We start from the raw sequence: 26,557 nt of genomic DNA, 5'->3' as shown, positions 1-26,557 counted from the left end.
GCGGCGATCAAGGCCAAGAAAAATATGATGATCGAGTCGTTCATATTTGGAGTTCGTAGTCACAGTTAGCGGGTAAAAACGGTCGTTAACTGGCTCTCAATCGATGTTGTGCAAGGTACCATGACGAAATCAGATAATGACGCCATGAGCAGCGTACTTACAATACAGAGACATTGTGTTGTTTGTGACAGTCTTTCCCACTTAAAAGTATACCAATGCTTAGATATAAGTGAGCTTATGTCATATCTGATGATCGCTTTAATTTCTTCAGATATGGAACATTCCGTAATAAAGTCGGACGCTACATAACGGGACCAGGTAGAACAGACTGGAATGTGATCCAACGTTTGGAACCAGATGAAACTAAATGAAACTAGACGGTTTCGGATGTAATTTGACCCCTCATGGGATCGGATTGGACAGGACAGGACCGGACGGAGCCAGACATGGCGACACGGGACCTAGTGGCATGACGGGATTGGCTCGGACAGCAAGGGGCGTGAGCAAAATGAGTGGGACCGGACAGGATTAGAACGGAGCGCGGCCGGAACGAGACCAGACCCGTCTGGTCCTGTCCGGTCCCGTATGGTTCCATCTAACCTTGTCTGATTCCATCCAGTTCAATCTGGTCCCACCCGGTTGTGTCTGGTTTTTGGTGTGGTCCCATTCAGTTTCGTACAGTCCTGTCCGGCCGCTTCTAGTGGCGCCCAGTCCCATCCGGCTCTGTCCGGCCCCGTTCATCACGCCAGGTCCCGCGCGGCACCGTCCAGTCCCACTCCCGTGACGCCTCGTCCGGCCTGGACCGGTCTCTTCTGATCTTGCCCGGTCTCATCTGACGTTATCACGATCCGTCCGCACCGTGCGGTCTTATCTGCTGCCGTTTTGTCCTGTCCTGTTTCTATCGGTCACGTCCGCGTTTTCACCCGAACCCGTCTGGTTTCAGTGCACCTTCATCCGGTTCGATCCGATCCTGTTCGATCCCGTTCGGTTCCGGTCGGTTCTGTCCAGCTCCGCCCGATCCTGTCTGGTTTTGTCCTGTGCGGTGTCGTACGACACTATCACAGATTGGCGGTGTTTTTTTTTTGGTTTTGTGACGTCATCGTACAATCAGCTGGGAACTATCTTTGCATGAGCAGCTGACTGCTGCATCGCGATTTACTGGCGTGTTGTGAGCAGTGTAGGTGGTGGTCGGTGGGTGGTGGATGAGAGTAAACAGCATTTATCGCCAATGAATGGCATATAGAGTTGAATTAAGGTGCTGGAGGTGTTTATAAATGTTTGGTGCTTCTACTGGTATTGGTATCTACAGTTTTCGTGCTATAATTAGTTAATTAAGACCGTTTATGTTGTGGGCCCCCACGCCTGCCATACTGTCGTTACAAGAGGCCTTGGGTTGATTGCAAAGGCCTTGTCTCATTTCCATATTTTATTAGTGCTTCTATTCTCCCTTGCCAAGATGCTGAACCAGTTTCAGACACCATATTAAAAAGGGGTCTTGACTTGGACAGCCCTGCATCACAGTTGTGTGGGATCAGTAACTTGCGATGAGGGGGAATAGTGCTGTCAAAACTGTGAGTCAGTGCATGTGGTCACTCAGGTAAAGTCAGGCACAATATACGAATCTGCATTTCTTGAAATGCTTTTCATGATTTTTTATATTTATATATTCATGAACAATTATATTTATTATATATATATATATCTTGGCAACAGGGCAGGCAGGTCAGACAAGAACTGAAATGTGCTGGCAAATGTGTTGTCTACCAATCATACATTGTTAACTCCTTCCAACTAAGAGGTGTTGCAATAAGAATATTATGGGAATAAGCTAATAATACCTTCTCTGAAGCTGGCCATAGTAAAGCATTTCAGATCCCAACTACTGCAAGATTGGGCCATAAAAGCAAATCTTCAAGGAGACTAGTTGGCTCCAACTACAAAGAGTGTAGTTGGTTCCAAGGTTGTTTTAATGTTGGAGAATCACTTCTATTTGAGGCTGATATGATAATGATGATAGTGATACATGAAAGTTATATTGGTGGTGATGCATTTTGGTACCTAGCATGCCAGCAGTTTTGACACTTCTTCATTTCATAATCACAATGGCTCATTGGCCCAATATTCCCTTTTATGTTCATATTTGAGATATTAAGAGGGCCCAAGTCAACATTGGGGGCCAAGGCCCCTTAAGTGTACAAAGTGTGGTAGCGGGTAGTGGGGATGGTGGTTGGTGGATTAGATTGTGTTCAAGTAATTTCAGATGTGTCTGGGCTAATCAGATGTATGTTGCTCTTTGCTAAGTCACATTGTGTCTTAGCTTACATATAATGACCCATTTAAATATTCTGCATCAAAACTGATCATGTAAGGATTCAGTTACTGCACAACTTGCTAGTTATGAATACTGTGGCCTAGGCTACCAGCCATTGAATGCTTCTGGAGGCTGCAGGTGAAGTGATTGACCAAGGTCTGCTCAGGTATATTTATGATGGAGCTAAGGATCTTGGTATATTTTAGTATATGAATATTGAGATTGCCATCAGATTGGCATTTGAATATTCAACATATGCAATGATAGCTTATGTCTACAGAGGCATTACCACCCATGGAATGGGCTTACCAGTGATTATGTCAGTTCAGCACAGCTGTGTGATTGCATTAGATGTGTGTATTGAGAAATGAAAGGCACTTTAATGTAATGGAAATGTTTGGTATGATGCAGTGTTGTGCACATACCTGATATGAAATTTAAGGAAAGGAGTGACCAGCCTGCACTTTTTAGAATAGGTCATCTGACATCAAAAATTGGCTAGGTTTTCTGGCATAATTCAGCTTATGTGAAATTGTAAGTTATGTTTTTTCCAGATCAGAAGAATCAATGTGTGTGGCTTATTGTTGGGCTGTGCTGAGAGCAACTCCACATCACCTCCACCTAACGTGTGTTTTTCATAGTGTCTGGACACCTCATTTTGATTAAATGCTATTTTCATGTTGTAGTTTAGTGTCTTTCATTCAAAAGTCCAGCCAGTCTCATCAAATGATGCCCAAAGCAGATGATCATGGTGTGACTTTTACCTTTGTTTTGTTGTAATATTCTGGCAACAGTATGTGAAGGGCAAGCCAACATTTGCCAGTGCATTTCAACATTGTTGGAGGCCACCATCACAAAATGCAACATCTCCATGAGACTGCATGTAGCATAAACCTGACATTTAACAGTAACCTGTGCTTGGTAAGTGTATTCAATGTAAGAAGCAAATGTCATACTTAATATATTTAATGGGTGCAATGGCTTGTGTTGTGCCTGAAATGTACAGTTAGTCAGCAAGATAAATCATCTTTATGATTTATTCTGAAATAATTATCATGTAAGATGCAGGGCTATCAAATTCATTTTGACATCATAGAATGACTGCTTATGGAAGGGAGGATTTCATGCTTGTGACATTTATAGAAACTGATGTTTTATGTCAAATATTGCAATATTCTGAAAGCTAGCTGTAACCCAATCCTCAGCATTGTATATGTTACAGAACATCATTGCAAAAATTATACAAAGCAATTTCCTTGCAACAATATGAGCAAATGTTGAGTGCAAGGGTGATACAGAAATATGATATCAACATAGCATGCAACATTTGTGTAAGAATGTGTATAACTGGGGCATGGTTTGGGGCAATCTAAGGTCCATTGAGGGCTTTTGTTGCCTTAAGCAAATGCAGCATATGTGTCAGATACCGATGCATCTTCTAAATCTGTCTAAGCTGCCCATTCCACTCTAGATGCTTTGGTGTACCTTTCCTACCTGGGGATTAATGGATGGAAGCTAGTTATAAATTACAAGGCTGGATGACAAATATAAAAATTTTGTCATATTTAAGTTTCACATATTTATTTTGCAGGTTTTGTAATGTGAAAGCTAGTTTTTCAGGTTTAGTTACTTAGTGTAGCCAGTGATGAAATGTTTTTATTCTCTTTATGCCAAAAAACCCTTTCTGCAAATGGTTTTGGGGAGCATGGTCACTTAGGCCATAGGTCCATCAGGTGTTTAAGCTCTTCAGGATCAATCAAAGTAGTTTTATAAATTTTGTCATCAGCACCACTGTGCAGTATAGCTCACCATCATGGCACTTATCACTATAATGTTTACCATTCTGCTTTTAAGCACAACTGCTTCCCAATCAGAGGTGCTGGCAATGTTGCTGTGTCATCATTGCTGTGCTGGTCTTGAGGCAGCATTGCCGGCCCTACACAGCAGTGGCCGCCAGCATCGCAACTTAAGCACCTAACACAGTGCCTGGTCCTACCACTGGCCGCATTGAGGACACCCAGCTTTGGATCGCTACCATCGCCATAGGTTCCATACATCAGGCACAGTTATGCTATGCACCTCAGCCATAGGCTGTTGCATGAAGCCCAAAGGCTTCATAACATCTGTTGGGTATATTTTATAGATGTAAAAAAATCTCATATGTATTTTTTGTAGTAACTTGCAGCATGTTTCACAACACAGCAACTGCATCTTCAGGCTAGACAATATGCATGGATATGCATATTTTATATACATTAATGTGTTATGTTATAATATATATATATATATGTATATATATATATATATATATATATATATATATATATATATATATATATATATATATATATATATATATATATATATATAGCTAATCAGAATATTATTGCACTCAATAGTTTTATCGCCAGTCAGCGACCATATTCACTCCATGTTCCATCTCAACTCTGCTGAAAAGAGTTGGCGACAGCGGGATTCGATCTTAGGCCTGGACATCGCGGCGCGTACATGGGTCTACGCCTTATATGATGGTTCGAAAATGAATGCTATGGCGCACACTTTTGATCCCGGAAATCAAAAGAGAATTGTACAAGCTTCACTTCTATGCACTTTGTATGCATATGTATGTTTAAGATTATGAAAGCTGTGGGCCTGGAGAAGAGCATTTTACATGGGAGCGCCATGGCTAGTCGTGAAATGTGCGCCGTTGCTGCCATATTTTATACTAGGCTGTGTTGATCATGGTATTGCTGGTCCCATGTCACAAGAGGCATCTTGCTTGTTTAACCTGGCATCTTGTTAATCATCACAACAAAGACTACAGTGAGAGAAAACATGTGACTTGGCATTGGTTCATCTGAAATGTTTACCTGTTAGTGTCATTATGTCAGTTAGGAAGGGAGGCAACAAGAAAAAAGTACTGTCAGTTGTTTGTAGTGAAAGGCTAGCTGATTTGCACAGCACAGAGTGTGCACTAGGTCATGTTATTATTGGCCCTACTTCAAACATAAGAGGTGCCACTGTTTACCCCCAGAAGAACTTTAAGCTGCTGATAAAACAAGGTCCAACTGGACTATGTCCCGGAAACCTAAACCCCATTGGGATCCCATGTTGCTGGCTACATTTTCTTGCTAGTTGTGCACCAGGAATGGCTCGAACTGGCTGTTGGAGTATGGTAGACATCTACATAATCTGACAGTGGATTGGGAAATAGGCATGCTCTCATCAACAGTTGTGTGTTCATGTTGGCTATGCTGCAGCCTGTAATGAAAGCTACTCTCAGATCTGATGTGGCGTGGGTCGCAGACATGCTGTGTTTGTACTATGTGGCACTCACTATGTTTCTAGTGTCCTCCGGTCGCGGGGGTGGCGGGGAGCAACACTGTTTACACCCTGCCGTCGCACTGATCAGTTTCACAGCTGGCACCCAGTGTGGTGCGCCCCCCTCCCCCCTCTGTACCTGGGGCAGGGAGGATCCATAGGTGCACTTGATGTGAAATTACGTTTTGCAGACTTCTACAAATCAAACATTAAAACAGTCCTGGATACATTTGCCTAAAGGATTGCACGGATTGCGCCCATTTCACCTGAGGCATTTAGAACCAAAGGCCGCACAGTGTGCATACCTGATCCTGCAATCGTTGACGTAGAATCTGTGTCAATAAGTTACACCAACTGGCGTAGACAGAGAGATATTGATAAATACCGCTGGAGATGGTAACACTCATAGTCAGCAGCGGATCTCTTGGAGATGCGGTATGACGTGCACATATAACTCACCCCACTATTTTTGTGGAGGTGTGGACACCACCACCCTTGAAAAGTGCGTCCGGCGAAACATCTGTCGAAGTTCGAGCCAATGCACTCGTGCTGATGCACACCAGGTGTTGTACACACTTATCTGATGTACATTCAAGCAGTCATCATTGCTGTAGGTGGACTTTTCTGATCAGCCTGTCCAGTCCACACAATGGGATTAGAGGAATAGCCATTTGCCTATGACTATGATCTCGTTTTTCACAAATGATAAGGCTAAAGCTTTTTCCATCATTTACACATGGATCTGTATTGCCTAACACGTAATGTGCGTTTACAGCAGCCATCATGGATCTCGTCACAGCCGATCTGGGCAGAGAGCCTGCCAACATTCTGATGTTGCCTCCTGAACTCCTGGAGGCCATCATCAGCTATCTGTCATATGAGACCGCCTCCAACATCCGGCTGGTACGTCGTGGTGTAAACTAATCGCTAGCTTAGCCTAATACATCGTCTGTACAGCTGCTTCCTTGTGAATCGTTGAAGGAGCCCACCGTGCCACATAAATAATTACGAAGCAGAAGCGTAGGCGTTGCGAAGCATGGATGGCAATAAAACGCAATAGAACACGCTTGGGTCTGAACCTGAAACGACTCATCAGCCGCCGTCGCGTGTGGCGTGCGGTTTGAGTTCCTGCCGTGTTTCGATGGACCGGACGGAGGCTTGTCATGGATGCTTGACCCCGGGTGGTGCCTGTGGAGTGGTTAACGTGGTGCGCTGGTGTGTGGGCTGCCGTTGGTGCTCGCACGGGCAGCCGTGTCGTCCCCAACGCGTGCCGAGAGTCGCCGGTGTGCTGTCCGTGAACCAGCTCCTGCCCGCCGCCAGGTGTGCCGCACGTTCGAGCGCGCCATCCGGCACCGGCTGAACCAGGGCTTCTCGCGCGCCGAGCGGTATGTGCAACAGGCGCTGAAGCTGTTCCGCGCCCAGCTGCCGCGCCGCGAGTCGGAGCGGCGCGAGCACCCGCTCTCGCGGCGCGTGGAGCACCTGGCCGCCGTCGAGACGCGCCTCGGCTTGCTCAGCATGACCTACCGCCGCTACATGGAGATGGACGCGTGCTGCTTCATTCCGGGCAAGGTGGGTTGGCCGACGCCGCCGGGGCCGACCGGTCGGGTCGCTGGGGCAGCTGACGCGGGGGAGATCTACGGAGGGGGATGCTTGCGCGGCCTGAGATGTAGCGTTATGCCTGCTGCTTAGCAGATCAACGACTGGTCGGAGTGCGCGGAAGTGAATTCTGTTAGCCTTTTGAGGGCACCTGCAGGGGCTGGTGAATGATGATGGGTAACACAACCCTAGACAGTGGAACTAAAAAAGTTGGGACACAAAGATGCGTTTTGAATTGTTTCACTAAGGCCATACATCTACGGCGACAGAACGATCAAATCTATATGAAAAAAAATGATGGGCCTTAAAGGCGAGAAGCAGTGGACGTGGGCAAAATATTCGGGACCGATGAAGAACGATGTCTAGTCGGCCCGTGCTGGAGCGATGCCCGTTGTTTGGTGCCGGTGCCGGCCGCCCGTCTGTGCTCACCCTCACTGGCCAGGAATGGTCCGGAGTGCGGGACCGTCCTAAGGCCCCAGACTCCCATGCCCTGCGTCTTCCGCCCTGCGCAAAGCCCTGCGTTGCGGAGTTTCGGAGCTGGCGTCTCACCCCCTCCCCGCCTCTCTCCGTCGGCAGGTGCTGGACGAAGTGTTCCGGGTGGTGCGCTACCTGAAGGAGGCGCCCTCGGTGGAGCGCTCGTCCTTCACCGTGCTGCAGGAGCTGCGCGACATCTCCTCCATGGCCATGGAGCACTTCGAGGAACACATCGTGCCCGGCCTGAAGCGGAACGAGGCCCGGCCGCGGCCGCTCTCGCTGCTCAGCCTGTTCTCCGGCGGTGCCAGCAGCGCCGGTACGTCGCAGTCAGGCCTGCCGGGCCGGTCGCTGCCCTGCCGTCTGGGCTTGCAGAGCACCGAGCGAGGCCTGGCTGGGCAGCCGCGCAGACCACGCATAACTTCTTAAAGCAAGAAATCCGAGCGGGATCGTGCAGCATGGCCCTGGCAGCTGCGGACTGGACACTCACGTCGGCGTCGTTTTTGTATGTTGTGAATGTCGCGCCACGTTTGCCTTGCAGTAATCCCGGCCCACGCTGTCGCTGCTTCAATTCCTGTATTCCGCTACCTGCTCCGGACTTTTTCTTACCGCTCATAATAGTGTTTGTGCGACCTGCTGACCTCGACGCTCTGCGGACGGCGGCGGCGGGTGGCGGCGCGCCGTCGGGCCCGGCCCGGCTCGTGTCTATGTGACCTGCTGACCTCGACCCTCTGCGGACGGCGGCGGCGGGGTGCGGCGCGCCGTCGGGTCCGGCCCGGCTCGTGTCTGTGTGACCTGCTGACCTCGACCCTAAGCAGATGGCGGCGCGTCGTCGGATGACACCTGGCCCAGTCTGTGTGTGAGCGACCTGCTGACCTCGACGCTCTGCGGACGGCGCCGTCGGGTGACACCTGGCCCAGTCTGTGTGTGAGCGACCTGCTGACCTCGTCCCTCTGCAGACGGCGGCGCGTCGTCGGGTGACACCTGGCCCAGTCTGTGTGTGAGCGACCTGCTGACCTCGTCCCTCCGCAGACGGCGGCGCGTCGTCGGGTGACACCTGGCCCAGTCTGTGTGTGAGCGACCTGCTGACCTCGTCCCTCTGCAGACGGCGGCGCGTCGTCGGGTGACACCTGGCCCAGTTTGTTTGTGATCGACCTGCTGATCTCGTCCCTCTGCAGACGGCGGCGCTCCGTCGGGTGATACCTGGCCCAGCTCGTGCCTGGGCAGCCTGCTCTCCTCGCAGCGCGCCGCCATCGAGGCTCGCAACAAGAGCATCAACGTGGTGGAGCACTCTGTGGCCAAGCTCAGCCAGCAGGTGCGTGCTGTGATCTGGGCGGAAGGGGGAGGGGACCACTGGATGACGTGGTCAGTGCTGTATGGTCAGCTCGCGTCATGGCACAGTATGGGCACCCCACGTCGTGATACTGTAGCGGCAGCTCACGTCATTATCCTGCGTCGACAATTCATGTCATGGCACACTATGCTCAGCTCATGTCATGGTATGTTATGGTATGCTGAGCATTCCAAATTTTTTTCTAGTAGGGTGTGCAAGGATATAAAATAAAGTTGCATTCTACCCGAATCCCGGCTCTCCGGCGGTCCTCACTCGCCATTCGTTGGCGCTCAGCAGATGTCCTTTGACCCCAAACCCAGACATCTGACCTGTCCGGGCCATTTGTAAAGCCTGAGGCGCTTCGATGCTGGATTGACTGTCGCATTGTTCGATGCTGATTGGCTGATTTTGAGCAAGGGAATAGGCAACAGACAGTGAGCCTCAAGCCGCGGTGTAGTATCATGAAAACATATTGGCATCGCTGTCACCCAAGGGGTAAATATGACAACACTGGGTCAGTTCATGTCATGGTACTGTGTGGTCAGCTCATGTCATGGTTCTGTGTGGTCAGCTCGCGTCATGGTACTGTATGGTCAGCTCACGTCATGGTTCTGTATGGCCAGCTCAGGTCATGGTTCTGTATGGTCAGTTCACGTCATGGTACTGTATTGTCAGTTCACGTCATGGCACTGTATGGTCAGTTCACGTCATGGTACTGCATGATCAGTTCACGTCATGGTACGGTATGGCCAGCTCAGGTCATGGTTCTGTATGTCCAGCTCAGGTCATGGTTCTGTATGGTCAGTTCACGTCATGGTACTGTATGGTCAGTTAACGTCATGGTACTGTACGGTCAGTTCACGTCATGGTACTGTATGGTCAGTTCACGTCATGGTACTGTACGGTCAATTAACGTCATGGTACTGCATGGTCAGTTGACGTCATGGTACTGTACGGTCAGTTCACGTCATGGTACTGTATGGTCAGTTCACGTCATGGTTCTGTATGGTCAATTAACGTCATGGTACTGTATGACCAGTTCACGTTATGGTACCGTATGGTCAGCTCACGCCATGGTATTGTATGGTTAGCTCACGTCATGACGCTGTATGGTCAGCTCACGTCGCACAGGTCAAATTGAGGAGATGGTTGGGCGTTGTTATGCTGGATAGCAGCAGGAGAAGCATTGAACAGCGACGGGCACAGGGTGCATCGGATTGTCTTCTCCTCGGGGGGCCCGCTTCCTCTAGTTGTCCGGCATTGGGCAAGCCTGTAGTGATGTGGCGTAGCTTTTTGTCTCGCTGGGGGAAAACAGTTACCGTTATACTGGCTGGCATGCACACGATTGGCGTTTACATGATAAATTATTGAATTGATGGACATGTGTAACAGTTTACACACAGTTAAGCACGACGTATACTGCGTAAAGAGGACAGTTATACTGTGGTCCAGTCCGTTATGATTGGCGTCGTGTTCCGTATGATTCACCTTCGTAGACATTGTTTCGTAGATGAAGTAGCGGACGTTCTTTTGGGCATTCAGCGATGCATCCTCGGTCAGTGCAGCCCGTCTTCGCACTAAAAGTAAAGACGCCAATCCAAGGTTGTGGTTTGCAAATTCAAACGCAGACATGCTCACGGGTGGACGTAGACTCAGCACACGCGTGGTAATTAGTACAGGGTCTTCTCGATAGGTGGCGCTCTGGCAGGCTGCGGGCTTGACTCAGGCTCTGGCTTGCAGTGACGCTATAGAGGCAACCGGAGAGTGGTGGGCTGGAATACGGTGCGTTTAGGTTCACCTGAACAAACGGGCCCTTTCCGCGCCTGGCTGCCAGACCCGAGTTGTAGGAGGTCCGTCCTGTCTAGTGTCTCGCTCCCGAGACCCAGAAGCGAGTGAAAACACGCTCGTGTGTGGTGACTGGTTAGAGAGCATGTATCAGCGTCAGTCGCTGACCCAGCTGCGGTATTGTGACGTCATCAGTACGTCTCCCGCCAGGTGTCGGCCCAGCGGTCCCGCTCCAGCACTCAGGGCCAGTCGCTGACCGAGCTGCGGCAGCAGCTGAACGACCAGGCCGAGAAGCTCTCTGCCCAGGATCTGCTAATCGCCGACCTGGCCTCCAAGCTGGGGCGGCTGGAGGAACGGCTGCGCGCGCACACCGGTGACGACGCGGACCCGGACGACGCCAAGCACCGCAAGCGTCCGGCGCGCGGCCCGGCCGGGCCCGCGCTGCCCGCCCCACCCGCCGCCAAGCGCGTCAAGAAGACGTAGCCGTGTCAGTCACGGCTCAGAACCTTAGAAACCCGGCGCAGGGAACTCCCGCGTGCGGGTGAACACTCGGTTCTGCTGTACCGGCTGTGTTGTGCCGTTGGTGGTGGATAGGGGATGGCTATCCATCGGGCTGCCTGACCGGGGAGGGACAGTGCGGGCTGTTCAGTCTGGTGTGGCAGCTGTGTGCTGGCTCTGGTGACGGATGTGGACTGACGGTCCACCGTGTGGCTGGAGAGTAGCGCGGGTCACGCTCGGTCCACGGTCGTTAAGTGGCGCCGCTGTCCACTGCCCCGCCGCGGCAGGCGGAACTGCCGTCCGCTGCCCCGCCGCGGCAGGTGGAACTGCCGTCCGCTGCCCCGCCGTGGCAGGTGGAACTGCCGTCCGCTGCCCCGCCGCGGCAGGTGGAACTGCTGTCCGCTGCCCAGCCGCTGCAGGTGGAACTGCTGTCCGCTGCCCCGTCGCTGGCCCGGCTTGGCAGGTTCACGCGAATCCGCGATGCTACGAATTAATAACTGCGTGATTGTATTCTGGTGGTAATTCTACGCGTGGAGGTTGTTTTCAGCAAGGCTCACGTGCCAACGGGTCGCTGTCTCAAACTGGATGCATTCTACCTGCCTTCGAGATGCAACATGGTAGAGATTGAGGAAATGTGGCGTGGAATCGTGATATTTGTTGCTGCTGGCCCTCACGGACCAGTATGCACAAGCGTATTGCCAGCCTCTTTATACAGCCGTTTGTGAGCTAACCATGGTCCTGACATATGTAGTATATATTACTGTTCGCCGTGTGTATACTCCCACACATGATTGTGTCCTACTATGTGCGGATAGTCGGACGCCGCTTGGATGTTGCATAAATAAGGTACGATTAGCTGCTTATGGATCCGTGAGGAAATAGATGGTACTTCTCTCAGTAGAGGTGTGTTGTGAAAACGGTCTTCGTTTCATGGATATTGGCATTCAAAGCTCCAGGTTGATACGCCCCGGTATTTCGTGCGTCGGTTGGTCGAATTTGGCTGCCATTTGCAGCCAATTTCGTACAACATGGTGGTTCTAAACAGAGTAATCCTCTGGGATTTACGACGATGTACGACTTGGGTAATCCGGTCTCAAGACTATTCGAGAAAATCATTTTGGTGCTCACTTAACCAGGCAAACGCGGGGGTAGCTGCTGTTTGTGAGTTCTCCTAGCTATGGTACTGAGTAAACAACATAGTCAGCTTTGTATTCACTGCAGTTCGGAATACGAGAATATTTCAACGGTCAAATTTCAAACTGTTGGACTTTTTGATCCATCAAATCTTGAGTGGACTGTTTTTTGTCAGTTCATTGCTCGTGGTCCTGAGCCTGCATGCCAAAGGTTGCAGGTTTGCATTCGTCCGGAATAAAAAAGCGCGTTGAAGCGGCAAAATTTAGAAATGGTGAAGTGGGCACACCGCAGTCCAGTCCCAAAACTCATTTGACGCTCATGCAATTGAAACGCCGCACACCGTATACGGTTTCTGTTAATTTTGCTGCGTACCGTCTCAGCCGCGCCTCTCGTACAGTCCCGCGTTGTGTCGTCTAACGTGGGTCTCTCAGGCTGAATCGCACGCGCTTATGAAATCGTTTTCGGCAGACCATGGCGACCACCTTGGATTTACTGCTACATGTGCTTACATAGGATTTGGGGGAAGCTAATGCGAGGCCTCTTGCCCATGACAGTGCAGGACTACACGCCAGCGGGTAGATCATTATTTCCATGTATGTACAAATTTAGTATATGCATTCCAGATGGTTTACATGGGTGGTGTTTGGTTCAGTGCACCTAGTAAGCACATTTTATTGTTCACACCCTGAACACACCATCCAACTTGGATTGTACATCTCTGCAGATAGTAACAGTGCGAAATTCACATTCAGCAGAAATCGACAACCCCTTCGATTTTAACAAAATGTGTACCAAAGGTAGCCCAAGATGCGCAGACACCTTACGTAAACGCCTTTTGTGACGCATCGAGCAGTTTCGGCAGGGCGCAGCGGCCAGAACGTGAACATTAGCAAAGGCGCACGTGCGGCTGGTCCAACCCGGGGATTCACATAAAAACAACGGGAGATACGCTGTGATTAAGATAGGCCGTCGTGAGCTCACGGAATTGATTTGATGATATCATGTTTGCGCGGCATTGACATGAATACAATACGCTACGAACTCATTGACATAAGGGCCAGTTTCTAATCGGCAACCATCATTTTTGTCCCGTGAATACGCCACTTCTGCACTACATGCGAGATAGCGGACTACATAACCCATGACGTGCAGTCTGACAGCATTACAAACCGGAAAGTGCACTGAGACAATCAGCATGTTTTCTGTTTATTTTAGCATTATAGCTGAATACTACGTTGCTCTTTCCCTATCAACTTGACCAAGCCTTAAATATTTATGAAATCGACATTACTTGTCATTACAAGCTATATCATCTGGAAGGAAACGGTTGTGGGCTTTCATTCTTGTGTGCCATTTGCACACTAATCGGCAACCATCATTTTTGTCCCGTGAATACGCCACTTCTGCACTACATGCGAGATAGCGGACTACATAACCCATGACGTGCAGTCTGACAGCATTACAAACCGGAAAGTGCACTGAGACAATCAGCATGTTTTCTGTTTATTTTAGCATTATAGCTGAATACTACGTTGCTCTTTCCCTATCAACTTGACCAAGCCTTAAATATTTATGAAATCGACATTACTTGTCATTACAAGCTATATCATCTGGAAGGAAACGGTTGTGGGCTTTCATTCTTGTGTGCCATTTGCACACTGGGTTGGATCGAAACAGGGTCGAACATCTTAATTGGTAAGGCGAACCAGTCCTTGTCAGGGTGCGTTCAGCAATGTCCTGAATCAGCCGTTGACTATACAATGCTTTCAAGCACGAGCTTTGAGCGTGCCTGTGCGTAATTTGAGGTCACGATAATGCCACGATAAATGTCACGATAAATGAGACTGACGTCGCGATTTCCATGGGCCGGCAGCTTTGTGGCACACATCGCAACTGCAGGGCAAGTCTCATCGAATGGTGCGGGCTTGGGCACGATCGGAGTTATCAGCTCTGAGATATGAGTTCTCTGCAGGCAAGAATTTTGGAGTTTGCGAAATTTGATGACTTTTGATGTGACGTGGGGTCACCGAATTATCAACCTCAACAGCGAATCGGGTGTGACGCATCCAAAAGTGAAAGTTTCGTAGCGATCGGTCAGTTACGTTCCGAGAGCTGAGTTGTCTGCTTTTGTACGTGACATTTTTTCATTCGCGTTTTTGAGGTGCTTCACTCTGGCTCAGGTTTCGATATTGCCGCGCCATTGCTCATCTCATCCACTGAATCGGTTGGTGAAGGTTTCGAAGCAATCGAAAGGGCGGTTTTGGAGAGCGAGCGTGTCTGCTTGACGGGGTGGTTTTTAGTCCCTGCCAGCGGCTTCACCTCCAGAGGTCATAACATGTCAGCCGTTAAATGTGGACAAACATAATGCATATTGTACACACGACTACATATTACTCAGCTATCATGCAACCCCCAGCAAAAACCCGAAATAGCCCAAACCTGAACGGATCGAAAGGTATTTCTGATTTTCTTATAAACTAATCACTTTTCGCATAATGAACTATTTCACATCGACTTAAGCACGAGACCTAACGACCAGGAACATTCTGAACACTGCAAGTATGGAATATCCCCGGCAACAAGAGTATCTCTCGGATTTGTTCGGAAATAAAAAAACTGTGAACTCTGGACGCCACCTGAATTCTAGACGTCACCTCATTTCCGATTGATATTCTTCGCGTGCCAATGTAACGCATGCTGAGGGTTAAGGAGAGTCACCTAGCCTACTGAAGCCGATATAAGCCTGTTTTAGCTGAACGTACGCGCAATTTGAATCGAAGCTTTTAGGCAAAAGATAAGGCGGCTGACCTGGAGTTCAGGTCATGTGAAGTCATGTGATGAGGTTCTACAAGCGAGTATAAGTGACATGTTTTCAGATAGCAAATGCAATGCCGAATGAAGTGGTGTCATATGCTCGATCGAATGCAACCCAGTTTGCAAGATAAAGTTAGAAATGTCTGAAAATAATAAGCTTCCGGCGAAATGCAGCATTTCTTGTCCGCTTCAACACGAAGTCCAACGACTTGAAAATTCGGACCCCTTTTCCTTTTTTAACGCTTCAGGTGTAGACTATACGAGACAGGAGACCATTTCTCGGCTGCTCACGAAACATCGAAAATTGTGGTGTCTACACGTGACTGCGTGCCGGATCTTTTCTCGTCATGCACAAATATAACGTGTGATGAGAGATAAGCAGAGCAACCTAACATGTTGAAACCGATCTAAAACCGGTTCGAATGAATTTGCACAATAATTCAGACAAATCTTTCAGGTGAAAATAAGGGGCCGAGCCGGCGTTCCGTTCGTGGGAGATCACGTGATAAAGTAAAACAAGCAAGCATAAGTGACACATTCCCAGATAACGAATGCAATGGAGGGTAAACTGGTGCCAGTTGCTTGGTGACATTAGGCCTAGTCAAAGATCAAAATTGCGACTCATAAATGTCCGGAAATGATCAGTTTCTAGCGTAATGTGTATTATACATACAAATAAAAATATGTACACACAAAAATGTATATACAAATAAAAAGTAATAATAATCTACGACATGAAAAAAATCCGATCCCTTTGATTTCTTTAAAAAACACACATGTATTGAGTAACTCAGAAAAGGGGCATTTCTGGGCTCTCACGGGGCATCAAAAGCTGTGAACTCTAGACGTCTGCGGAGGGCCTGCGTTCGCTGCTGCTGCTGGTGTTCGTCACGCACCAGACGCGCATGGTGCGCCGCTTCAATAGAACTGCTGGCATCACCCTCAGCACAGCGGGGATGGAGGTGGCGGTGGAGGTGCTGGTATGGGGGAAGTTCGCGTTCTGGTGCCCGGCCGTGCAGCGTGCCGTCAGCCGCTTCCACGCCAGCCCCATGATCCTTAAATGCTGTGACCTGAACGCGCCAAACCTGCACTGCAACGGTGGGGTTGGTGCTTGCCGTGTGATATCCATGCGAGTGGTTCTCAAGAACCGGGATGAGATCCGTGGCGTGCGGCTACAGTGGTTGGCGCCGACATCCGTGAAGTATGTGACGCCAGGTTACGTCTTTCAGTGATGTGGACAGCATGATGGTTAGAGGGTATGTTCCACATTTGAAGATATGGAAGCAAGCTTGAAATATGATTAAATAAGCTCACTTATAACTATAAGACTACTTTTGATGGAAAAGACTGCCCTACACAACACAATTTCTCCACTTAATAAATATGCTCCTCAATACGTAATTGTTTGAATGTGTCATGGAACGTTTGTATGACGTTGAGGTAATGCCAAACTAGCCGTGTGAAAATTGACACTTACCTGTAATGCTTCAAACTCACTGAAAGATGGCAGCACCGGTTCAAAGTGTGCGCTAGGCCAACAATCGCAATGCATTCCTGTTTTCGCCGTTTCTCGTGGTATTCTTGTTTATCTTTCCGTTAGTTTAGGATATTAACTTGCCTTCACATGCTTGGCCTTGGCGTTGTTCAAGTCCTTCGATTATAAGTCCTACTTCCGTCAAATAAAGAAACCGCCTCCGCCCTCTTATATTAGGCGGCACAAAACGTTCTTCGTAATTGGAGGCTGCACATCTTGTTCAGCATTATTTGAGAGCCAATCGACGTCCACTATATTTGGAAATCACGCTCACGTGTGCGCCAGATTCGAACGACTGAATAATATTTTTTTCTGGCCTTGAACGCTGCCTGGCCTGTGGAGTGACAAGCTTTGAATGACGTTGCCACGGCTTTATGCATGCCTGAGTGATCTCGAAATAGTTTTCGCTAAATAGTCTGCACGCGCGGACGCGTAGCTCAGGACTACAGGGAGTTTTAGGTCTTAAGAAGAACAGAACTGTGAACTGCACCGAATGATCTTTAAAATGGCTATTTCAGTTCAAAACCGCGTACAAATGTGGAACACTCCCTTCCAGCTGGCGACTCTGGATGGGCGGAGACGATCGATACGCTGTTTCGTTCCGGTGTACGCTTTCTGAGAAATGAGGGGACGTCATTGTTTGAATCTGACTGACACCGTCTAATGTTCGGGCCGAGAGAAGGGGGAGGAGCGAGGAGTCACTTCCAGTTCGCCACTCCCGAGTGGTACGACGGTGTGGCATCGCTGTCAGGGTCCCCTAACCCGGCCAGAGAGGAACACGACTGGCGGAGACGATGTCCACTGATGGAGTTGACCTGGGATCTGTCATTTGTACGGATTTTGGGAAGTTGTGAAGATTGATACTTCTAAGCTGATACGAAGACTGTGATGTTATTAAAGAGATCACGGATCTGGGCTGTGGATTACGCGCCGAGCATTGCATAAGGTGCGTGCATGTGCGCGAAGTCGTTTGGCATGGCAAGGGACAGTCACTCTTCTCTCAACAACATGTGGCATGCTATAAAGCACGTGACCAAATCCCAGTGCGGCATTCGTCCATCAACACCATTTAGTGATGGCTCCTATCGAGTAAGGAGCACCTGAAGGAAACCGTTTATATCTAAAAGGTGATGTGTGGTGATTGAAACCGGCTGTTATAGAAACGTAGTATATTTTTCCACTGATGTAAACCGATTGGTGTGTATTGCTTACACTGATCAAATCAGAAGGATGTTATATGCACGTTATACATACTTTGAGTTCCCGTGCTCGAGAATCCGAGACAGCCCATCCTCTTTTTTGTACTTGCATGCCTGCGCTTGCATATTTGAATTTAGGAGTACTTTTTAAAAAGCAAGTGGGTTTTAGCGCAAGAAATATTGAGGACTTCAACTTTCCAAGACGCTATGTCGCTAGATACACCGTGGCAAATCATGACCATAAGCCAAACCAAAATCAAAATATAATCTGAGCATTGGGTTTCCCTGCGAGGACAGGCCTCCCTGCTACCACTGAGGGGAGGGGGTTAAGTTGACTGTATTTAGCGTTAGGATTTCAAGTGCCGGTGGTGCCTGTATGGGCGAGACAGTTATCTGTGGTGCGGCCCTAGAGCGACATCTGTGATCTTCGCCGCTGAGGCATTGAACACCTTAATAGAGTAGGCGTATTATCATCGCAGACCCGTCTAAGATCAATATCGAACTTGCTTAGTTCGTAGTACGACTGCTTAACATATTTGCAGTTGTGACTTCATTTGGACGAATCCTTTATCTGCTACCATGGGTCACTGCTACTTTAGACGTAACCATCACTGGGGTCGGTGAGGACTGGACTCCAGAACTTCTGTCATGCTAGATCATTTTGTGTTTTGATCATTTGAAATGGTACCAGAACAGAATAACGCATGGTTAAGTTCCACTGACTAATGTCTAGTTCTTCCTTAGGCCTCTCCACAAGTTCCGGGCAAAAAATCTAACGGAAAAAATTTGAACGGCAAAAAGTCCAATCGGAAAGGTATCATATCTCTTTTTACTATTAAGGATCACGATCTGGCTCCTGACATGAGAGGTAGATAAAGCCATGGGCACGGGGGAGACAGATGAGACTGCGTGGAACTGCATGAAACTGGATGGGACTGGATGGAAGCGGACGGAAGCGGTTTTGGGAGCAGAAAGTAGGAACATGACGGTCATCCCAAGCCTTCCCCGTCGGAGGCCCATTTTTCGCCAACACAGCAAGGAACCTCGTTAATATCCTTGCAAATTTCACTCTGCACTGCTCTCGAGCGTTCACCTCACTTGCAAACCTTATAAGCGGGCAAAAACGCATCCGATTGGGCCATCGTCGCCACTTACACAGCTGGCGACACAACTTGGCTTTGTTTGACGCACGGCGAGGCTGTCGGCTGGGCTGGCCTGCTGTGGACCGTACTGCGTCCTCGCAGGCCAGTCTGGCCCTGCCCTCGGCCGGGCTTAGCTGGTGCGCGGCACGCTTTTGGAACGTTGGCGGACGGCTAACAGCGCACAGAAGGGTGCTCCGGAAATATCCCGGCTGACGACGGAAACCGAGGGGCTGCAGAGCGGGGTGGCCGGCCAGTGTCGACGGGTCCTGCCGGCGGCAGCGCCAGAACAGAGCTGACGGCGGCAGCGGCGTCCACAGCCGGATCGTCATGACCACAGGTGGGCTGGGGTTCGCACCTCGCGCCGCGGCCGCCTCCGACATCGGGGACGCAGCGCGGCGGCCGGTTGGGTTCGCTGATCTGGGCGGCTGGTGGGCGTGGCCTGTCGCGGTCTTGTCCGGTCTGGTCTGGTCTGGTCTGCTGGCCTGTTGAGGGGATTGCCCTGGGCGTGGTCTGATGAGATTTATTGTTTCATTCACTGGTCTGTTCACATGTGCAGGGGTGGAGAGATCTGAAGTGGTTTCTTCTCACCTACTCTTCACCTCAGCACTGAGGCCGATCGAGTCCGGACACCAGAAACATTCGGGATCGGACAGGCTTTTTACGCTTTAATTTATCTTCCGCTGAAAAGCGTCAGCGCCTTCGTTAAAGAATCAGAGCCTCCGTCAGGCCTTCATTAACTTTCCCTCCTTTTTGTGTTTTTCACTTATTGTTTCGTCAGACGCGTACAACTTGATCCACAATACTAGTTTTCTCGGAATCCTTCTGAATAGCTCAGAATTTCTTTTTGAAGTAGGCGGTCCTACGGGAGAAATCCCATCTGACTCCCTGGTCACCACTATGAAAGCAATACATTTAATTTGCCTTGCTCTTTCCAACGCATGTGTTCTATACTGTTTGCAACGCACTAATATGCCAACATGTTTGTGTAATAAAGCTTACGAAAGCTTGATACACTTTATTTAGACAAAAAGATATGCGATCATGTAGCTGTTATCACGCGAATTCAACAAACGTTATACTATGGCTTTGATTTCTCCCCTGTTGCGTTCGCCATAATGGCTCTTTTCGAGCCGCACTTTGGCTTTGCGGATAGGTGTATCACATGATCAATGTCACGCACTGGTTCAAACTTGAACCAATGCACTTTTCGGTAACAGGCCCTTGCGTACCGGACAAATCACAAATGTTCTTTTATTCACACCAGTAGAGGTGCCCGCGGTCATCGTCATGACGACAGTGGCCGAGACTGCAGGAAAAAGCGTAGTGCTGTTACAGAACATCAACAGAAGCCCTGTCCACAACGCGCAGCTCCTGTACGCTGCCTGGATGACCTTCATGGGCGATTCCAGGTTCGTCTTACTGACAAGTGTAGTAATGCGATAAAATTCGTTTCATGAAATATTTTTCCTTAGTGCCCAACTAAAATGTTCAGATCCTAAAATGTCCGTGGTAGTTGTGCAGCAAAATTTGTTATCTAAAACTCCCCTTAATTTCACTCCCCCAACTAGCCTGGGCCTATTGGCACCCCTGCGCGTCTGCGCTGGCCACCGTCGCCCGATAGTGGCCAGATCGTAAGCTACCTAGGTGGGCCACGTTTTCGATTATCTCTGAGGAAAATGAAAAGGAAGCTCCAGTAATGCAATCGACTACGTATGAAGTGGAGAAAACTTTGCGTGTTCTGTTGCCCCGGCTTGGCGTGTGTCTTGCGTCATACGGTTTTTTATTACGGTTTTTGTCGTTGCGAAAGCTGACGGCAGCAGGGGTTGCGAAACAAGAGAATCGATGTTTGTCTGTGTTGTTAGGTATGATTTGGTTTGCAACGTGATGACAAGTAATCGTGTGGTACGTAATTTAAAAATAATTTTAAATTTATCTGTGCCTTGCTTGCCTCAATGAACTACCTATTGTGCTGATATTGCTGGCAGACTGTAGGTCACATAACCAGAGGATGCTGGCTGGCTATTTAAGTAGTATGCACCTTCCTTGGTGCTCGAATATCAGTTGGATGGTGTTCAAAGTCGAAATTTTTATTGAAATTAGGAGGTCATTTCTGAAACCTCAGCTTAACGGAGGACTTCCAGTCTTCTAGGATTTGCTATTGAGACCTTGTATGGAGTACCGGGGGACCCCATTGCTTACCTAAGGCTTACTTACGCTTTTTAATCATCCACTTCGTGCCCTAGGCATACCGCACGGGAATCATTATTCAGGTGGGAATTCAAACTTCGCACACGTACCCTGCATCACCGACCCTCCGCTCGCCCACCTCATGGCCCCCTCGGAAGCAGAGCGCCCGCGTGCTCCGAACTCGACAACTCGACAACAGCTGGTTTAGGGACAACATATTTTTTGCTAATAGAGCGGGAGGTAAAACACAGTAGTGAGCGCCATCACGAGAACATTTGACGTGAAAAACGTATTATTTTGGTGTTTTTGCACAGTATTTGTTACGCAAAATGAAGCTTTATCCGACAAATTAAGTACAAAGTCGTCTCCATGGTTAACTCAACGCGAACAGGCCTGCGTCTTTAACCTTGACAAGAAATCACGGCCGCTGCCTAAGTATTACTAGCATATTTCATAGCTGGCTACAATATCACAATTGAAACCTCGCAGGACGGAACTTGTGGAACGACAATAACTTACAATTTTTGGTAAAGAGCTGTATGTTGTTTCAATTTACCGGAAAGCTCCTTTTCTGTAACCGATTAATCTAAACGTGTGCAAAATCCAGTTAGAGCTGAAATTAGACCAAGTAAGCTACCTGCCGACGGTGACGTGGGGTAACTTACACAAGTTGTGCGTTGTGATCGGGGCTAGTGTGATATGGACTCGACAATGATTAAAGTGAATATCCTTGTGATGTCTCGACAGTGCTGCAGTGACACTACCGAGTGTTATTATTAGACTTAGCTGATCCTAAACTAAAGTATGTTTTTTTGAAATATTTCCCAAGGATGGGGTGCTCACTTTAGAATGATATCCGTGTCTCAGAAAGGCCCCACAGTGCGGTGCTTAACTGGCATCATTTGGCGATCTGATTAGTTCCTTGGAAGTGGTTCTGTGTGGTCTCGTATCAGTATCATTATTATCAATATCAGTGTATTGGAAACACTCCATAACGTGTCTTTTACGGTTTCAGGTCATGACCGCGTTTCAAATTTCAGACTAAAAGGTGCAGTATGAAAAAAACACATACTAAAGGCATAGACTAAAATGCTATTAGCAATGGCCAAAGAGTTAGAACATAAAAATCTGGTCCGGTCATTGGTCTGCGGAGGCCTGGCATTTTCTGGTTTGTCCTGTAGGGCGGTGCATATGTGGTTATTTGATTGGATGGTATCATGCATGCCTTGATCCCATCTGCCGGTGCATCTGGAGATGAATATTTCATCACTGTCTGAAAATGTTTGGGAAGCATTGGCAATTTTGGCCGAACAGAATGCTGGGTTGCGCGCCTTGTAACGTGACGTGACGCAGGCGATTACTGTGACTGGGTGCTGGACGTGAAGACGCGTTCCGTTCGGCACCTCAGTTTGTATTAGACACGGAGGCTGACAACCGACAGTGTTCCCGGGGCCGCACGAAGCCTTGCGAAAGGCAGCAAAGACTGGCTTTAAAGTTCGATACTCTCTAAAAACACACCTTAACGTTGGGAAAGCTCTGAAGCTGTGCGGAGCTGGTTGAAATGAGCTAATTTAAAAGATCGCAGAACTGCATGCATCTATGTGATCGGTGTTCAAGGTCACCTCCAGATACACATAGTTGCACCACCTGTATGCCTCAAGTGGAGCAATATTGCAACCTGCCGCGGTCCATTCTCGTGCTGATGCACTCACACGAATAAGCCACTTCAACATAGGCTCTCAACGACGGAAGTGGGCTCCAAAGTGTTCTTCATCATCATGTCACCTTTAACAGATCGATGCACCCCACCGTAGAATACGAGCGCGGTAACAGTGCCTTCCCACTGTAGTCAAGACGTGGCTTGCGGGCGGCTGGTGTTCACAGCCTACCAGGCAAGCTGAGATGATTGGTGGACCCAGCTTCCGATGCGGGGCAGCCAAATTACAAAGGCAATGCAGTTACACGTGCACTAAGACACCTAAATAGGTCACCTAATATGCTTGAATGCATGCTCGTCATATGACAGATGCTCGGTCAGTCCTCCCAGGTGCACAGCTCAGAGCCTCTGACGGTCGATTGTTGATCGCTCCGACCGTCGGTTATCACCGGGTCGTGTGGTTGGCCAGTCAGAGCGCCGTTCCATGGTCCCATAATCCGGCATTTCATATGGCTTTCTATTGAAACCCATATGAAATGTATGGCCTTATTTGTATGGATAGCCTCGCTCATCCACCTCTTCTCTCCTTTTCTTCTCCTTCGCCGGTTTTCTTTTCGTATCGCACGGAGTTTCAGGCCGTCATGCCTGCCGGCACCACGCGGAACTGGCGCACTATCCGGCTCGTGCCGGCTCGCAATTCATAACCGGGCTTGCTGACCGTTCGTTGATTATTCATGATGGTGCTGATCCGCTGTTCACTGCTCCACACGCCGTAGGCCCTTGGTAGACGTGCCCATTCACATGATATTGATGTTCGCCCCCCTTGTTTTGACCGTCGCTACTCGGAGTTCATTAATCAGACGGCTGTCAACTCGCAGCAGGATGTTTCTGCAGGTGTTAACCATTAACTTACCAGCAGTGATGCCTGTCATCGTCAGTCCAGCTGCCAGTTCTGGGCCTGGTCATCCTTTTTTTCGTCGGCCTCGGGCTCACTTGCCTCCCAACTCAGATCCCTCGTAGCCACTTTCTCGCCGGGTAGGACTTTGGCAGTTCTTGCCCCTGTTGCCGAGATAGTTGGCGGTTCTTGCCGCGGCCTCGCCGCTCGTTGGCAGCCCTTTGTTTCGGCTCGGGTGCTGCGCGCGCCCGTTACGGCCGGCCCGAAGCTCGAGCTGGCTACCCGGCGGCGATGACTATTCCCGGCTCTTGGACCGAAGCCACCGTCCAGCGGCGCGTGACGTCACGTCTGCCAACGATAAACACACCGCAGCTGAGTGCCGAGCCGGTCAGTCGGGCATCCACACGCAGCGCCTTTCAATAACAAGAACGCATCAGGCTGTGCTGCACTTCCAAATCGTCCTGAGATTGAAACGCAGTGTGCTGCGGCGTGCGTTTCGTCGAAAAACGCATTTCTCGTTGGCAGCGTGAGAGCGCCCTGGAGAACCATCTGCCAAGAAGGCTGCCTGGCGTCGTCGTAAAGAATGCACGCTTGCCTTGACTCAGACGTGAACATCTGCTTCTAGTAACATCCGGGCCACACCTTACGGCTCCTGGTATTTTTGGAGCACGCCTGCGTGAGTCACAAGGCCTCGATCGATTGATGGCTCCCGCTTGTTAGTTAGACCGCTCGCCATAAGCTGCCATTGGCCTGTATCATGGCTTTAAAACAACTCAAAGCTATTCACCACGTCGGTGCGCACTGAACTCTAATAAAAATCATTCTTAATAACAGGAATGGCTGGCCTGGGGCCTTCGTTCCCACCAAACGCCCTCATCGAGCCCACTGAAGCATTGCTATTTTTGCGGTGCGCTCCGTAGAGTCATCAATCTTCGGCACAGAAAGCCACGGTCAGAGCGGCTGCTACGGAGTGAGGCTTATAAAAATAGTTTAGGCTACTTTCTTCAACTAGCTTCCGCTACCACAGACAACCATATTGCTAACTGGCGTTGCTAATCTGTCACCGGACTGACTGAACGTGATTGTTGTGTCGAATATAATTGAAACATATTCAACTACATGCACACTTGAAAAGGTGCTGACCATGAGTTCGATTAAAATCCGCAAAAAGTAAGGACAACCGATCTTTCCAATATCATATTTGAGCTTTAGAGCACTCATTTGACAAGTCGCACCTAACAGTCAAATTCATACCTATTTCACGATACACGTGTAAGCTAAACTTTAAGATAACAGGCGGAAATGGCCCTTTGAATACGCATGGACCTTTCACGAGAGCATGCGTGTCGCTACCATGCCATGCATGCTCTGTTGGGGTGCGGAAATGTAGCGTTCATTGATTGCAGAGTCATGACAAACGCAAGAAACGTTTCTGCTTTGTGCGCGCCCTTAGAAAATGTTTGCCCGCATCACAGAACAGCAGAGATGTCGGCAGGATGATATTGTGAGTGGCGTGGACATATTTTGTTTTCCCCGATGAAAGCAAGGATTGCTTGCTTTGGTTCTTTCTTCCGCTACGTAGAGCCGAGTGAACTGAAGGATGTGGGTACTTAGTGCTGAACGTTCCGAGAATACAAATGACGCCCTTGGGGCAGTTCGCTTGACTGACGTTTAGCAGTTCAAAGGCTGAAGTACAGAGGCAGAGACCCTTGGCTGCTATGGCAAAATGAGATCGATATCTTCGGAAAGATTGTTTCCCTTCATCTCCGGTTAGAGCAGTGTAAATCCCAGCGTGCTGGGTCCACGCTCCGGCCAGCAGCCACATTTTCACGGCGGAGCGTCCATGAATCAATCAGCTGATTGGCGCGAGGCGTGGCCGTACCGCAAAACTGCTCGAGAACTGACGGCACGGTCGACCCAGCTGTCTCGGCTGGCCGTCTGAGGCCGTCCCGCAGGCTACTACGCTGGGACTGGCATTTAAGACATCCGCTTCGGTCGGCGGAGGGTATATAGACCTCTGTTTGTGGCATTGTGTCACGAAAAGGGAGGTCGGATTGCAGAACAATCCTGCTAAACTGAGGCTGCCAGTGACCGCAAGCCTGTCGCCGTTTGCGCGGCCATCAGAAGCTGCGGATATTGCTTGCAAGTTTTGGCATTTGGAAGTGTGCGGAAATCCGGACATCGACATTAGTTTTTATACGGACCAACGAACAAATTACTGAATGTATTGCAATTGCGTTCCGGCTCACTAACGCCCAAAATATCGTTAAATTGCCGGGTATTGCATATATCCCAGACTTTGTCGTCCAACCTAGCTTGACGTCTAATGTCAATTTTCCACTTGAAGTTTGGAGCCGTGAATTTTGACGATTTCTCCAAACGACGGGAAGCACGGTGGAATGCACACCTTTCATCAGACAAGGTGAAATAGACAACATGACTGGTGCCACCCTGAGTCCATGAATCGCGCACAGAACCGCAAGAAGTCCCACCCAGCTGCCATTGGAGCCGGGCCAATAGCAACATGTGCCGGCCACCACACAGCGCTGGTCTGTCCGGCGGCGCCTCGGCCACCACACGGCGCTGGTCTGTCCGACGGCGCCTGTGCCACCAGGCTACGCCAAAACCGTCGGCCGGCCGGCCATCCTACTCCGACACACTGTCCTGCTCTGGCCGGCAG

The 26,557-nt window shown here is 49.3% G+C and overlaps 2 protein-coding genes across 2 annotated transcripts in view; both read left to right on the top strand.

Annotated features, from left to right (window-relative positions):
- The first annotated feature begins 1,189 nt into the window (after positions 1-1,189).
- LOC119093131 (F-box only protein 28) lies at positions 1,190-12,212 on the top strand. Its single transcript, XM_037216035.1, has 6 exons — positions 1,190-1,597; positions 6,408-6,535; positions 6,953-7,201; positions 7,805-8,018; positions 8,878-9,014; positions 11,028-12,212. The coding sequence occupies exons 2-6, from the start codon at positions 6,416-6,418 to the stop codon at positions 11,298-11,300; spliced, it is 993 nt and encodes a 330-aa protein (XP_037071930.1). The 5' UTR covers positions 1,190-1,597; positions 6,408-6,415; the 3' UTR covers positions 11,301-12,212.
- Positions 12,213-19,388: 7,176 nt separating this feature from the next.
- Positions 19,389-26,557, top strand: part of LOC119093130 (protein stum homolog) — a 37,565-nt gene continuing 30,396 nt past the window's right edge. Inside the window, exon 1 of the mRNA XM_037216034.1 lies at positions 19,389-19,475. Coding sequence (XP_037071929.1) covers positions 19,466-19,475 — 10 coding nt within the window. The 5' untranslated portion in view covers positions 19,389-19,465. The remainder of the gene's footprint in view (positions 19,476-26,557) is intronic.

The sequence above is a fragment of the Pollicipes pollicipes genome, unplaced genomic scaffold, assembly GCF_011947565.3.
Source record: "Pollicipes pollicipes isolate AB1234 unplaced genomic scaffold, Ppol_2.1 Scaffold_4002;HRSCAF=4701_pilon_pilon_pilon, whole genome shotgun sequence".
Lineage (NCBI taxonomy): Eukaryota > Metazoa > Arthropoda > Thecostraca > Pollicipedomorpha > Pollicipedidae > Pollicipes > Pollicipes pollicipes.
This window is presented reverse-complemented; position numbering and strand designations above follow the sequence as displayed.